The sequence below is a fragment of the Panthera leo genome, chromosome A1 (genome assembly GCF_018350215.1).
Source record: "Panthera leo isolate Ple1 chromosome A1, P.leo_Ple1_pat1.1, whole genome shotgun sequence".
NCBI lineage: Eukaryota > Metazoa > Chordata > Mammalia > Carnivora > Felidae > Panthera > Panthera leo.
In genome coordinates this window covers 209,307,161-209,321,229 of record NC_056679.1, presented here as the reverse complement: position 1 = coordinate 209,321,229, position 14,069 = coordinate 209,307,161, and the positions used below count along the sequence as shown (strand labels likewise).

The 14,069-nt window shown below is 32.6% G+C and overlaps 1 protein-coding gene across 4 annotated transcripts in view; it reads left to right on the top strand.

Moving 5' to 3' along the window:
• The window catches only part of NIPBL (NIPBL cohesin loading factor), a 200,167-nt gene that overhangs the window by 87,516 nt on the left and 98,582 nt on the right, over positions 1-14,069 (top strand). For all 4 annotated transcript variants that reach the window (XM_042951844.1, XM_042951836.1, XM_042951868.1 and 1 more), the window contains exons 4-8: positions 1,456-1,583; positions 4,426-4,525; positions 5,298-5,449; positions 9,864-10,024; positions 10,949-11,048. In XM_042951844.1, the coding sequence (XP_042807778.1) occupies positions 1,456-1,583; positions 4,426-4,525; positions 5,298-5,449; positions 9,864-10,024; positions 10,949-11,048 (641 nt within the window). The remainder of the gene's footprint in view (positions 1-1,455; positions 1,584-4,425; positions 4,526-5,297; positions 5,450-9,863; positions 10,025-10,948; positions 11,049-14,069) is intronic.

Below are 14,069 nucleotides of genomic sequence, written 5' to 3'. Positions count from 1 at the left end.
TTCCATTATTTTGACTAGAGTAGTCTCTGTTTTCTACTTTGAAACTAATGTGAACATTTTTTTCAGTTTCCTTATTTATTTTAAGAGAGAGAGCTAGAGCAGGAACATGTGTGCAGATTAAGGGCAGAGAGAAGAGCATTCCAAGTCATTGGAGCTGAAACCAAGAACAAAATGCTTAACCGACTGAGCCACTCAGGAGTTCACTAATGTGAACATTCTTTTTTTTTTTTTTAGTTTTTTTTAACGTTTATTTATTTTATTTTTTTTAACTTGTTTTATTTTTTATTTTTTTAAATTTACCTCCAAATTAGTTGGCATATAGTGCAACAGTGATGTCAGGAGTAGATTCCTTAGTGCTCCTTACCCATTTAGCCCATCCCCCTCCCACAACCCCTCCCGTAACCCTCAGTTTGTTCTCCATGTTTATGAGTCTCTTCTGTTTTGTCCCCATCCCTGTTTTTATATTATTTTTGTTTCCCTTCCTTATGTTCATCTGTTTTGTCTCTTAAAGTCCTCATATGGGTGAAGTCATATGATTTTTGTCTTTCTCTGACTAAGTTCCCTTAGCATAATACCCTCCAGTTCCATCCATGTAGTTGCAAATGGCAGATTTCATTCTTTTTGATTGCAGAGTAATACTCTATTGTATACTATACACACACACACACACACACACACACACACCACATCTTCTTTATCCATTCATCCATTGAGGGACATTTGGGCTCTTTCCATACTTTGGCTATTGTCGATAGTGCTGCTATAAACTTGGGGGTGCATGTGTCCCTTCGAAACAGCACACCTCTATCCTGTGGATAAATGCCTAGTAGTGCAATTGCTGGGTCATAGGGTAGTTCTATTTTTAGTTTTTTGAAGAACCTCCATACTCTTTTCCAGAGCGGCTGCACCAGCTTGCATTCCCATAACATTTATTTATTTTTGAGGGAGAGAGAGACAGAGCACAAATGAGGAGGTGGCCAGAGAAAGAGGGAGATGTAGAATCCGAAACAGGCCCCATGGTCCAAACTATCAGCACAGAGCCCGACACGGGGCTCGAAATCAAGAACCGGGAGATCATGACCTGAGCCGAAGTCAGATGCTCAACTGACTGAGCCACCCAGGCGCCCCCCTTATGTGAACATTCTTAAGTAAACTAATAGTTCCATAAAATGTTTTGGCCTTTTTTTCCCCCCTGTTTAAAATGGGAAAAAAAGTTGTCTTTAGAAGAACTTCTCCCTGTCATTTTTGATAATTCTGTTTCTTCCAGGAATAGTGTCTTCAAAAATCCATGAAATTCTTGGACATCGTTTGTGAATTTTTTTTATATGCCATAAGTTCTTGATTTTCTACCTCAGTCCTTTATGAATTTCACTAGTAAATTGCTATCTAACTAATGTAGAATAGGGAATGCTTAATCACTATTTTCATTTTTGATACTTGTTTTTTTAATCCCAGAGAGTTGAAAGATAACCTTGGCAGTGATGATCCAGAAGGCGACATACCAGTCTTGTTGCAGGCTGTCCTGGCAAGGAGTCCTAATGTTTTCAGGGAGAAAAGTATGCAGAACAGATATGTACAGAGTGGTAAGGTTTTTAATTGAATTTCATATTATATTTTTTTGTGGGTCTTCTATCAGAGATTGTTTCATTTGTAAATTCAAGTGTCTCCTTTAATAAGGTAGCCTATCATCTATGAATGCTATGTTGATACTTTGAATCAAGCCAAGAATAAGAAGGAGACCAAATGAATGTTAATATTCTTGAAGTTTAATATGTAACTAAATTCCTTGGAAATTAGACAAAGTTGAAGTGTATTTTGTTATATATTTCAGAATGCATTCATTTACTCAGAGAGCTTTAAAAGTCTTTTTTTATATCAGAAAATCATGGAATTGATACAAAAGTCTTTTCATTAATCAAATAGTAAAAATACTTGCAGAGCTTTTCAACATGCAGTACTTACATAAATAATTATAACAGTTTTTAGTGTTAGTACTGATGGTGATTATATTCATAGTTCTGTAGCAATTGGTTTCACTCTTTTGCTGCCTTAGCAACAGAAAAGTAGGTTTATAAGTATTATTATTAAGGAAAAATTTATTTATAATAAATATTATAAAAAGCATGAAGATATGATATTCAATATAGATACAATTTTTACGTAATCAAGGTGTACCCAGGAGCATTGTACTGAATCTGGCAAGCCCAAGTATTTATTTGGCTCTCAAGATTAAAATAGTTAGAAAGGAATAGTTTAGACAGCTCAGGAAGGTCCAACTTAATTAACTGATGAATTGTATTCAAGAATATTGGCAGATTTATTGACAGTACCTCCATGAAGTCCTCCATTCCCTTTCCTAGTTTTGTCTTGTTTTATAAGTAGTATTTGTTCATTTTATGTATTTCTGTGTGAATTGTGTTTTTAAGCAATTGCATAGTTACTATCCATTCCCCAAAGTGAGCCCATGGAGATGCCTCTGCCCAAACTCCCCTTAGCAAATTGAAGGCAAGTCTGCAGGGCGACACTGTATCTTCACTAGAACCAAGAAGCTAGATTGCAGTAGGAGGAGACAGATAGGAATGGTGAAAGTAAATCTAGAATTACAAATGCTCTGGAAGAATGTTGCAATGAAAGAAAATATGGAGAGATCATTGATTAGAAGAAAAACTTACAGGAAAGGAGCATTAAGTATAAGATAATGTGAGTGGATATAAAATTGAATAAAGGAAGTCTTCCAAAGCTATTTATACTACATTTTGTAACATATTTTTAAATATTTAATTTGGGTAGTAAATTACTCTAATAAACTTTTTAGAGTATTCACGTTTAAATCACACATTTTGTATTTTATACTACATACACTTATATTTTAGCCCAAAACGTTAATTTCTCCATATCATACTTTGTGAAAACAAACTAGCATTAAAAAGTGAATTGACACGTTGTGTGTTGTGATTTTTTTTTTCTAAGCGTTTCCCTGGTGATATTTGGCTTTATAATTTAGAAAAGTGATTCTTGATTGCTAAATGTAAATGTGAGTCACACATATGGAGAAAATTTAATAATATGCAGATCACTTTATTCATAGTTGTTTGGAGCTTTGATAATCAGGAAGGACTATTAGGAATTTTATTTGCCCCCCCCCTCCTTTTTTTTTTTTTTTTTAATAAAACCATTGCTTTCAAACTAGTAATCCCAGCTTGTTCCAGCCTGTTAATTCAGGGGAAACATTTTTTAACTATCATCTCATAGAGGATTGCTCTCCCTCTCAAAAAAAAAAAAAAAAAATCATCAACAGTAATTATAGTAATTAAATTATTAAGCTATGGAACATATGACTTACTACTGAATTTGAGTTGGAAGAGAAAGCTCAGAAGTTAAGTTAGACTATATGTAAAAGAAAACACACTATTAGTGGTAGTTTTCCAGGCGATTTTGAGCCCTCATTTTATTCAACTACTGTCCTAGAGCTAGAATCCCTTCTGAAGTATTCCAGGCAAATGAACATGTAGCTTCTGTTTGAATGTTTCTGGTAAAAGGAACTTTTCATATCAATAGCAGGAACTGGAATTTGGGAATATGATATGATGTGTAAAGCTTCCAAAAAGATTGGCTATACATATCATAAGAAAGTTTAGGTGTAATCATAGATTTTTATCTTTGATTTTACAATGTCTAAATAACTGGATTTTTTTGCATCTCCTATGTAAAAAAAATGCCCCTTGTGTAATAATTGAAGGAACAATGTCTAGCTTGAAAAGAAATAGGAGAATCTGAAAGTTGTCCTCCTCACCTTTTCATTTAATCCTTACTGTGGCAAACATTCATTTAATCCTTACTGTGGCAAAGAATTATCGGAGAAGAAAGAATAGGAGCGTTCTGTTTTGCATCAAAACATTCAGATGGAAATGGCAGCAACTCAAACTTTGGGCCCCTCAATAAAGTAGTACTTTTTAAAACTGAGGTCTGAATCTCAGTGAAACAAATAGAATGAAATGAGGCTCCTGAAGACTGGGGATGTATGTAATAAAGTATGTCCCATATAATGGAAAAACCACCAAAGGACCTATTGTAGAAGTAATTGTGTAGTATTTGGTCAGGGGTTAGAAAAGGTGACTTCTAAAGGTTCTTTCAATTTTAAGGCTAAATGATAGCCTTGACATTAAGTAAGCAAATAGAATTTAAAAAAAAATCTCTATCTCTGGTCTTGCATTAGTTATAGGGTAAAAGGATGTTTTAGTAAAATTGATTGTGCTTGAAATTTAGTTTCTGTGTTTTGCTCTTCAAAAAGAACCTGTGAGTCAAAAAAAGGAAAGAACAGAAAGAACTTTTGAATGTTTGTGATAGAGCAATTGCTTTAAATCATTTAAAGATACTTTACCATTAAAAGAAAAAACACATTTTCCATTCTTATGTGTTGTGTAGGAATGATGATGCCTCAGTATAAACTTTCTCAGAATTCCATGCACAGTAGTCCTGCATCTTCCAATTATCAACAAACCACTATCTCACATAGCCCCTCCAGGTAATATATGCATCATTTTATTAAGTACTATTTTCTGTGATGAGCATGCTTGTGAATTTATGCTGTATACATACAGTTAGGTAAAGGTGAATTATATGTAGTTAAAAAGTTGAAATGCTTAGCCTTAAATAGTAACTCACACAAACATTTGTCTTAAAATGTTATATGCAGAAATGCTCTAATATACTAATTGAACTAGCTACCATCTTGGTAATTTAATTTCATACAGACAAAAGATCGTGTTAAAATAATGTGTTTGAGAGGCACCTGGGTGCCTTAGTTAAGCATCTGATCTTGATTTCAGCCCAGGTCATGATCCTCGGGTAGTGGATCTGCATTGGGCTCGGTGCTGAGGGTGGAACCTGCTTAAGATTCTCTCTATCAGTCTGCCCCTCTCCCTTGCTCACGTTCTCGTTCTCTCTCTCTCTCTCTCTCTCTAATAAGTAAATAAATAAATAAATACATACATACATACATACATACAATGTGCTTGAGATAAGAAAATTTGTAGAGTAGAATTTAGGGAGCATGACTTTATCTTAAATAGAGGGATACTTTTATGCAAGTGAAATAAATTAATTACCTGTTTAGTTTAACTGTTAGATTATCAATTGGGGATAATTTTTATATTATCTACTTTTCAAAATTTTCTGTTTGCATAGGTATTGTTTTATACAAATCAGAGTTGTGAGAATTTTATGACCATGAAATTTTAAGGAATAGCATATTTATTTCATTTCCTGATATTGTTTGTTTGGATTTTGGGTTTCAGCCGGTTTGTGCCACCACAGACAAGCTCTGGGAACAGATTTATGCCACAACAAAATAGCCCAGTGCCTAGTCCATATGCCCCACAAAGCCCTGCAGGATACATGCCATATTCCCATCCTTCAAGTTATACAACACATCCACAGATGCAGCAAGGTAAGAAAGTTGGTTATTTATCTACAGGGAATGCCTGTAATTCAAGCAAATTAATTTTTTTTTTTTATAGTTTTTGAAATACAAACTAAAACAGGACCCTGAAATTCATCATTTGGAAGATAAAAGGATCCCTGTCACATGACTCTTTGGATTAGATTATTATACAACTGAGTGTATCTAGTTATGAAATTAGGAATATTTTTTTTTTAATTGGGCCGTGTTCTTACATAGCACTAAGCCAAAGAGAATTTTGTTTTAATTGGTGAAGTATGTATAGTGTGAAAATTTTACTATAAAGTAAATACAGTGCTGGTAGAGAAAGTTCTGGGATTATGTTACTAGTTCTCAGTTGAAATTAGCTGATAATGTCTTTGTAAGGTTATATTGCCTTGGGATGTATGTCCTGGCTTCTAAATAATTTTTTATTAATAGTATAAATTTATACTTTTTTTGAGAAATTATAAAAAGTGTAAAAGAGACTGTTAACAAATATCTGGTTTTGTCCCCTATAAATAATAGCAAATTTTTAACATTTGCAGTCAATTATTAGTTCCTGTGTGTATTCTTCTTTTCTATTATACATGGAATCAAATGTCTTTTATAAACTTTTCAACTTACAAACTTTTAATTTAGTCATCAGTCAAAACCACCAACTTCTGATTTCTCAAAGCTAGATAATGAAATACTAGGTTGAGATTATTTCATACACTAATTCAAGGGAAAACCAGGAGGTGGATCACACATTTGGAATAGACAACTCCAAAATTACAGACTTTAGTGTGAGTGCTGAATATAAGTATGTATGTATTATATAGGTTCTTGATAATTGTAAAATACTAGTATACTCTGGCACACAAAGATATGAAGAACATTTTAACTGTAATGAAAGGGAACTGTTAAAAGGATGCATTGGTTTCTTATGGAAATATCCATATACACATTTGTATGTGTAGGAAAGAACGTAAATTTTTACTCTGTTTACTGTTGTTTTTTAAACAAGATAAATCCAGCTTTTTCAGAAGAAAAGTTGAAATCACAAAATCAAAAGAGAAATATGATTTGGGCATCTTCCTATTCGGTAATGAGTCATTTCTTGGAAATTCTCAGATATTTGAGCAACTAGAAATGTTACTCCAGGATTAGCCCCACCTAGATATTAAGGTTAATTAGAACATGTAGAGTGGTAAGAAACAAACGGATAGGTAGATGGGACAACACAGAATCCAGAAATTAGGCAAATATATATGGGAATTTAGAATATGTGGAAGATAACATTTAAAACATTTTTTTTCAACCTTATGTTGTAAAAATTTTAGCCATACAGAGAAGCTGAAGGATGAGCACAATGAACCCCTTCATCAACAGGAATAATTCTTTGCCATTAAATATAGTTGCTAGGAAAGATATTTATATAAACACCAAATATAATTATTCACTTCTAAAAAAATTAAGGACAGTGAATTAGTAATTCACTTCTTAAAAAATTAAGGACAGAAATGAAGAAACAGATTAATATAATTTTTTGTATAGTATATATTTTGTATTATAATTTTAATATAAATATTTGAATATAAGGACAAGTAAATATGGGGAAATTATATTTTCAAAATTTATTACGAACACAAAGTATTAAGTTTTAATATACCAAGATTTTATACAGATTGATACGAAGAAGACAAAAATAGAATTAAGAAACAGACATACTGAAAAAGAAAACAAATTGGACACCAGAAAGATTTAATGCCTATATTAAAATATGGTCAACCTGGCTGACATTAAAGAGATATGAATCAAAATTACGATGAAATATATTAACCAGATTAGTAAACATTTTTTAGTTATACCTAGTATCAACAAATGTGCCAGGAAATTTGAACTTCCTACATTCTTCATTGGGATATAAATTGGTGCAATCTTTTTAGAGAACATTTTGACAATATCTATCATAATTTTAAATGCACATACATCCTTTAGTAGTTCAAATTCTCTCTCCCTTAAGAGGAGCAGAGGGGATAAAACATAATCAGACAGTTTTATCCACAAGTTCTACCAAGCATTCAAAGGAGGTATTCTAATCTTCAAACATTGCAGACAAAAGAAAAATGTCAACACTCTCCTACTTCATTCTATAGAGTTAGATAATAATCTGGATACCAGAATCAGGTGTAGTGAAGAAACTGAAAAAGGAAAATTATAGACCAATTATCACCTAAAATTTCTAAATAAATATTACCAAACCAGATAAGCAGTGTTGGTAGCCTGTATGATAAAATTGGATATATTATTGGGAATACATGGATAATTATTAGACAGTTAACACAAATTTAAGAGGTTGGGGATGCTGTGTGCCTCATAATAGGTACCTAAAGAACATTAAAAATTTTTAGCTTTTGTTCATGATTTAAAAGCTTTTCACTGAATAGGAATAGACTGGTACAACCTTATCCTGATCTTTCCATCTAGGGGTGAAAAATGAGAAACATTCTCCTTGAAGTCAGGAATAGGACATGAGTGCCTATAATCATCCCTTTTACTTAGTGTGGTAGTGGGTGTTTTAATACAGGAAGATAAGGGAATATATGCATGCATATATATATACATATATATATATATATGTATATATATATGTATATATATTTTATATGTATAGTTATATGTCTAATTATTGGTAAGGAAGAAATGAAAGTGTTAGTTTTCAAGTGATTGTCTTCATGGAAAATCTAAGAGAAGCTGCAGATAAGATAATAGAACTTAAAAAATATTCCACAGTTACTAGATACAAGATCATTATAATAAAATTTAATTGCATTTTTATATACCTAAAATAAGCAATTATAAGTATAATCTTTTTTTTAATATTATCAACAACTTAAAGGAAAAAGCATAAGATATCTAAGAATGAATTTAACAATGTATAAGACCTTTGTGAAGAAAATTATAAAACTTTTGAAAGAGCTAAAAGAAAACCTAAGAATATGAAGTTATGCCATGTTCATGGATGGAAAGACTCAGTAGGGTAAAGATTGAAATTTTCCCAAATCTGTAAACTCAATACAATACCAGTAAAAATCTAAGGCAGGATTTTGTGCAACTTAAACTTCTTCTAAAAGTTCATATGGAAGAATAAAAGTCCAAGAATAGCAACATAATTTGAAATGGAATGAGATGTAGAAGCTCAATCTGGCAGTTACCAAGATTTATTGTAATATTATTGGTCCGTGGAGGAGTAGAACATGGGGAAATGGAATTTGATAAAGAGCCTAGGAACATACCCAGGAACAAATGAAAACTTGATACATATGGTATTATATCTTAATTGGGAAACACTGGTTTCTTTAATAAATTGTGTTGAGACAATTAGTCATCCATGTGGATAAAGGTAAAATTGGATTCCTGTCTCAACTACACGTAAAGATGCATTAAAAACCTAAGCGTGAAAAAACAAAACTGTGGAATTTTAAAACAAAATGCAGAAGACTGTTCATGATTTTGTGTTAAGGAGGGAATCCGAATGGCTAGTACACATAAAAAGATACTTGGTTTCACTATTAATAAAGAAAATACAAATATTAAATTGACAAAGAGCTTCCCATCTCAGGCTGACAAAAATTGTTGACAAGAATATAGATTGGTAGTAGCAACTCTCATACACTACCAGTGGAGTACAAATGGACATAAGTAATCTGGAAAACTATTTGTTAATATTCAGTAAGGTTTAAAAAGTGGACATATCCAGAAATTTCACTTCTAGACACATTTGTAAAAAGTCAAGAATATACATTATATACAAATATATGTATATGTACATGTATACATGTACAAGAATATGCATTGTTTATGACAGCAAAAATACTGAAGCCATCTAAACATTTGGACTTAAGAATGGAAAGCTGTATACATTATGCAGCAGAATATATTTATTTAAAATAAGTGAATTTAATACTACATGTATAAAAATGGATACATTTCAACATAACATTGAAATAGAAAGCAAGGTATAGAAGGATATATACATATAGTATACCATTTTATATAAAGTTATATGTGAAACAATGCTATGTATTATTTAGGACTATATTCATTTATAGGAAAGGTATAAAATATTCATAGGTAGAGCAAAGTTTGAATTCAGTGTGGTGGTTACTTTTATAGAGTAAGGGGGAGGGAACAGAGGAGAGGAATATGCAGATACATGGAGAGTTTCAGCTTTATCTAATGGTTTATTTCTTTTCAAAAATAGATCTGAATGATATGTGACACAGTGCTAAGATTTGATCAAGCTCTGATAGTACACAAGTGCTTATTCTATTTTCTATAATTTCTGTGTGTTTAAAATATTTTGTGAACAATTGTTATTTTTCTCTAAGAATTTTATTTTTATAAAGCTTTTTGTTTTTATTCTTGTTAATTTCAGCATCAGTATCAAGTCCCATTGTTGCAGGTGGTTTGAGAAACATACATGATAATAAAGTTTCTGGTCCGTTGTCTGGCAATTCAGCTAATCATCATGCTGATAATCCTAGACATGGCTCAAGTGACGACTACCTACACATGGTGCACAGGCTAAGTAGTGACGTATGTTATATATTAGTTATCGTTAAGGTAATAATATAGTTCTAATACTTGTTTCGTAACCTAGTATTTTGATTCCACAGTTTAATTGATATCTACTGTGTATCAAAGGTTTTACTAGGTCTGAGAATCTTGCTATAAACAATGTGATTCCTATACCTACAGAGCTTGGTCTAGAGCAAGGTTGATAAACTGGCCATTAGTTTGACCTACAAACTAAGAATGGCTTTTACATTTTTAAAAAACCAACAACAACAAAGCATGTGACAGAAACTATATGTGGCCCACAACCCTAAAATATTTATCTGTCCCTTTACAAGAAAAGTTTGCCAACCCTTGGCCTAAAAGTTTTGGCTCTTAATGAAATCTAGTTTCATTTTTAGATACTTGTTCACACAAAAATGTTTTTAAAATAATGAACCTTTATTTATTAGTATCAAGCTCTTTTTCCCTGTAAGACTTGTACAAATCTTTATTCCCTGAAATTTAGCATTGCTTTGATGTTTTAAGATATTCCACATACTGGAACTGGTTTTGTGGTATTATCAGATAAGTTATATGTTAATTGGTTTGGCAATGAGTTACGTGTATATAAGGATAACAGAGATGACTGTGAACTCTGCCCTCAAGACGTTTATAGCCTCGTATGGCCTTCATAGCTCCTCTTGTAGAAAATAGTAAACAAAAATGGAGCCTAGTAGTAATACCAGTTTTCTTATTCATTGCCATGCATAGGCTGTTGATTCTTTTGGATACAGTTTCAATTCTTCTAAGATTTACCATGAACAGAACAGGAACATACAGAAGAATTATGCTTTTGAATACCAACACTTTACCTGTCAGTAGTTTCTATCTTTTATTGATCTGTTTAAGATTTCTCTAAAGCCTCTCCAATCATTTAAGATAGACATTTTATATTCTTTTCAGGATGGAGATTCTTCAACACTGAGGAATGCTGCTGCCTCTTTTCCCTTGAGGTCTCCACAGCCAGTATGCTCCCCTGCTGGAAGTGATGGGACTCCTAAAGGTATTGTTGTAACTAAAATTTCCTTCAGCAGTTGAGTGAAGAGCTCAAACTTGTTAGTGCAGATACCAAAAGCTACACTTTATTGTTTTTCACTTATTGTAGGAAAGAAACAAACCTGTACTCATCCCTGTAAACTATTGATAATGTTTTCAAATATATACAGTATTGTTCTCACTGATAAATCCAATGATCTTTTCAGACCACAGCATTTATCAGCTTTCCCTCATCTCCACCTCCCCCAAAAAACTTACTTCATATCAAGTCCACCTGTTTTCTTCATGTTTCTTTCATTGATTTTTTTTTTCTTCATTAGTTCTTCTGTCTGCTCTCTTACTCCTCAAGATTTCTATCATTAGACTTTTTAATCTCCCATTGTACTTTTTCCCTTGGTTATTTCATTCAGTTTTGGTAACAGCATTAATTACTTTTGTGAATAGGATTGCCAAGTCAATGTCTTTGGCTCCAGTCCTGTGTTCTAAGTTGTAATCTTTTGTTTCCAGACAAAATTTCCTCATTTCTAGCTGGTATTTCAAATTCATTTTCAAAGTTATTTTCACTGTTTTCTGCCATTTTATTTCCTTTAATGCCATCCTAGTCCTGAATCATCATAAAGTTGTCTCTTACCTCTCATGTAGTCACTTATCAAAATCTGGCCTATTGTATATTCTCTCTCTAAATCTCTTACACATACTTTCATTTCTGCTTACTAAAATCCTGTCTATTTAAGTTCTAAGTTAAATGGGTCACCTTACGTGGACTCTTTTCTTTAACCATCTCAAGCCATTCATTAGTTTATATTTTTTCTAATAACTTATCTTTATTTTCTCTTCAAATTCCCAAAGAACCTTGTGTGGACTTTTGCATACACTAGAGTCATAAAATTGTGAATTTAAGTCCCAAGTTCAGGCCTTTTGAAAGTACTTAAAATTAAAGTGTGGTCATTTGAATTACCAAAGTTATTGGAAGAGAATATTATATTCCATATTAAAGAATTAACTTGTTATTAATTACAATATAGGTGATTATTAATAATGTTTCTCTATCCATGAGAATTTCTGACAACAGCCATCTAAATCATGGACTGGTGTGCCTCTTATTATAAAGACAGTTTTTTCACAGGTTGTGTTCCAACTCTTTGATCAGAGACATTCTTCCCAAGGTGAAAGTTGAACTTTTATGAGCCATTCTTATTCTTTAATTCTGTGAATTTTCAGGGATAAAAATAACTCAGCTTTTGAAAGAGCAGCTTCCAGAATAACTCTATTTGTAGGTTAGGCATCAAAGTTAGGTACATATCTCACAAGTATTGTCAAAGTGAGAAATTATTCAGACTGCCAGGGAGGAGATACAGTGAGATAGCTAGTTGATCTAGATAATCAGCCCATTTTTCCTCAAACTCTTAAGGATAGATAGATAAATAACTTTAGATAGAAAGAAAGAACTTTAGAACACCCTTACAAACACATTATTCATCAAAAACCACTACTTCTGTTCATGAAGTTGTTTTCCACCTAGTTTGGAAGGTTGAATGCATCATCAGTCTAATTTGATATTTTAGGTGAATTGTTGGAATTTTAAGTTCTAAAATATATACAATTTGGGAGCGCCTGGGTGGCTCCATGGGTTAAGCGTCCGACTCTTGATTTCTGCTTTTAGGACATGATCTCATGGTTCGTGAGATCAAGCCCCATGTCAGCTCTGCACTGACAACATGGAGCCTGCTTGGTATTCTCTGTCCCCCTCTCTGCCTTCTCCTGCTTGTGCGCACACTTTCTCTCTCTCAAAATAAATAAAAATAAAATTTAAAAAATAAAATACACATAATGTGACACAAATTTTAAATACAAAGGCAATATGGTATGTTGTAATTCAAATGTTAGAAAAATCTGGATTTAAATGTTTCAGGTTTGCTAGCTATGTAATCTTGGGCGAATTTCTTAATCACTATAAGCTTCATGTTCCTTTCTGCAAAATAGTGATAATGCAAATCAAGGTTGTTGTAAATTATTTAAATGAACTGATGTGCAGAGCACCTTGCACAAGCTCTGACACAAAATAAATGGTCCAAAAATATTAGTTTCTTTTCTTTTTAATGTCCCCATAAGCTGTTTAAAAACACTGTCTGTTGGTGTAACCTCAAACTAACATTTCTAGTAAATTGCTTCAGTTGGATCTTTATCACATTTTAGATATGTTCTCTAAAAAGTTATATTTTTATTTATCACACTTTAAGGTTTTTTTTAATTAATTTTTTTTTGAGAGAGAGAGAGAGAGCGACAGAGCGAACGCACAAGTTGGGGAGGGGCAGAAGAAGGGGGAGAGAATCCCAGGCAGGCTCCACACTCAGCATGGAGCCAAATGCCGGGCTCCATCTCACATTCGTGAGATCATGGCCTGAGCCAAAATCAAGAGTTGCGCGCTTAACCCATGGAGCCAGAGCCACCCAGGCGCCCCTTTGTATATCATACTTTAAATATTAACATTGCTAATTGAAAGGACAGGTTTATGTATCATGGAAAAATAATACATATGTTTAAACACTGAAACCTTAACTTAAGACAAGTCTAGGTTTAGGTTCTTTCTTTAAAGCACTTTTACCCCCTGACTGATTTTTATAGTTTCCTACGGGTTTTTAAATTTTTTATAGTCTAATGATAAGCAGTGTAACAATCATACTTTTATTTTGAAGCATATCAATGCATTTTTCCTCATTTAACAGTTTGTTAACAAAGAATTTTTCCATTTGGTTAGCTTATTTTTACCACTTATTTGTATCATATAACATTTGTTAAATTAATGGGATCTGGGCCAAAGATATTTTATTGAGCCTTGAAATTTGCTGGACTTGCATTTTTTCTAATAGAAGGAGGATTAGCAAGCTGAAGAGAATGTGTGAATGCTATTTAAGTGGAGGGAGAAAGAGAACATCACATAAAGGTATAAATCAGTAATTTACCATCAGTTTGTAAAGGAAGTAAGGATTCTAAAAATTTTCATTTTTCCCACTTTCTTTTTCTTACA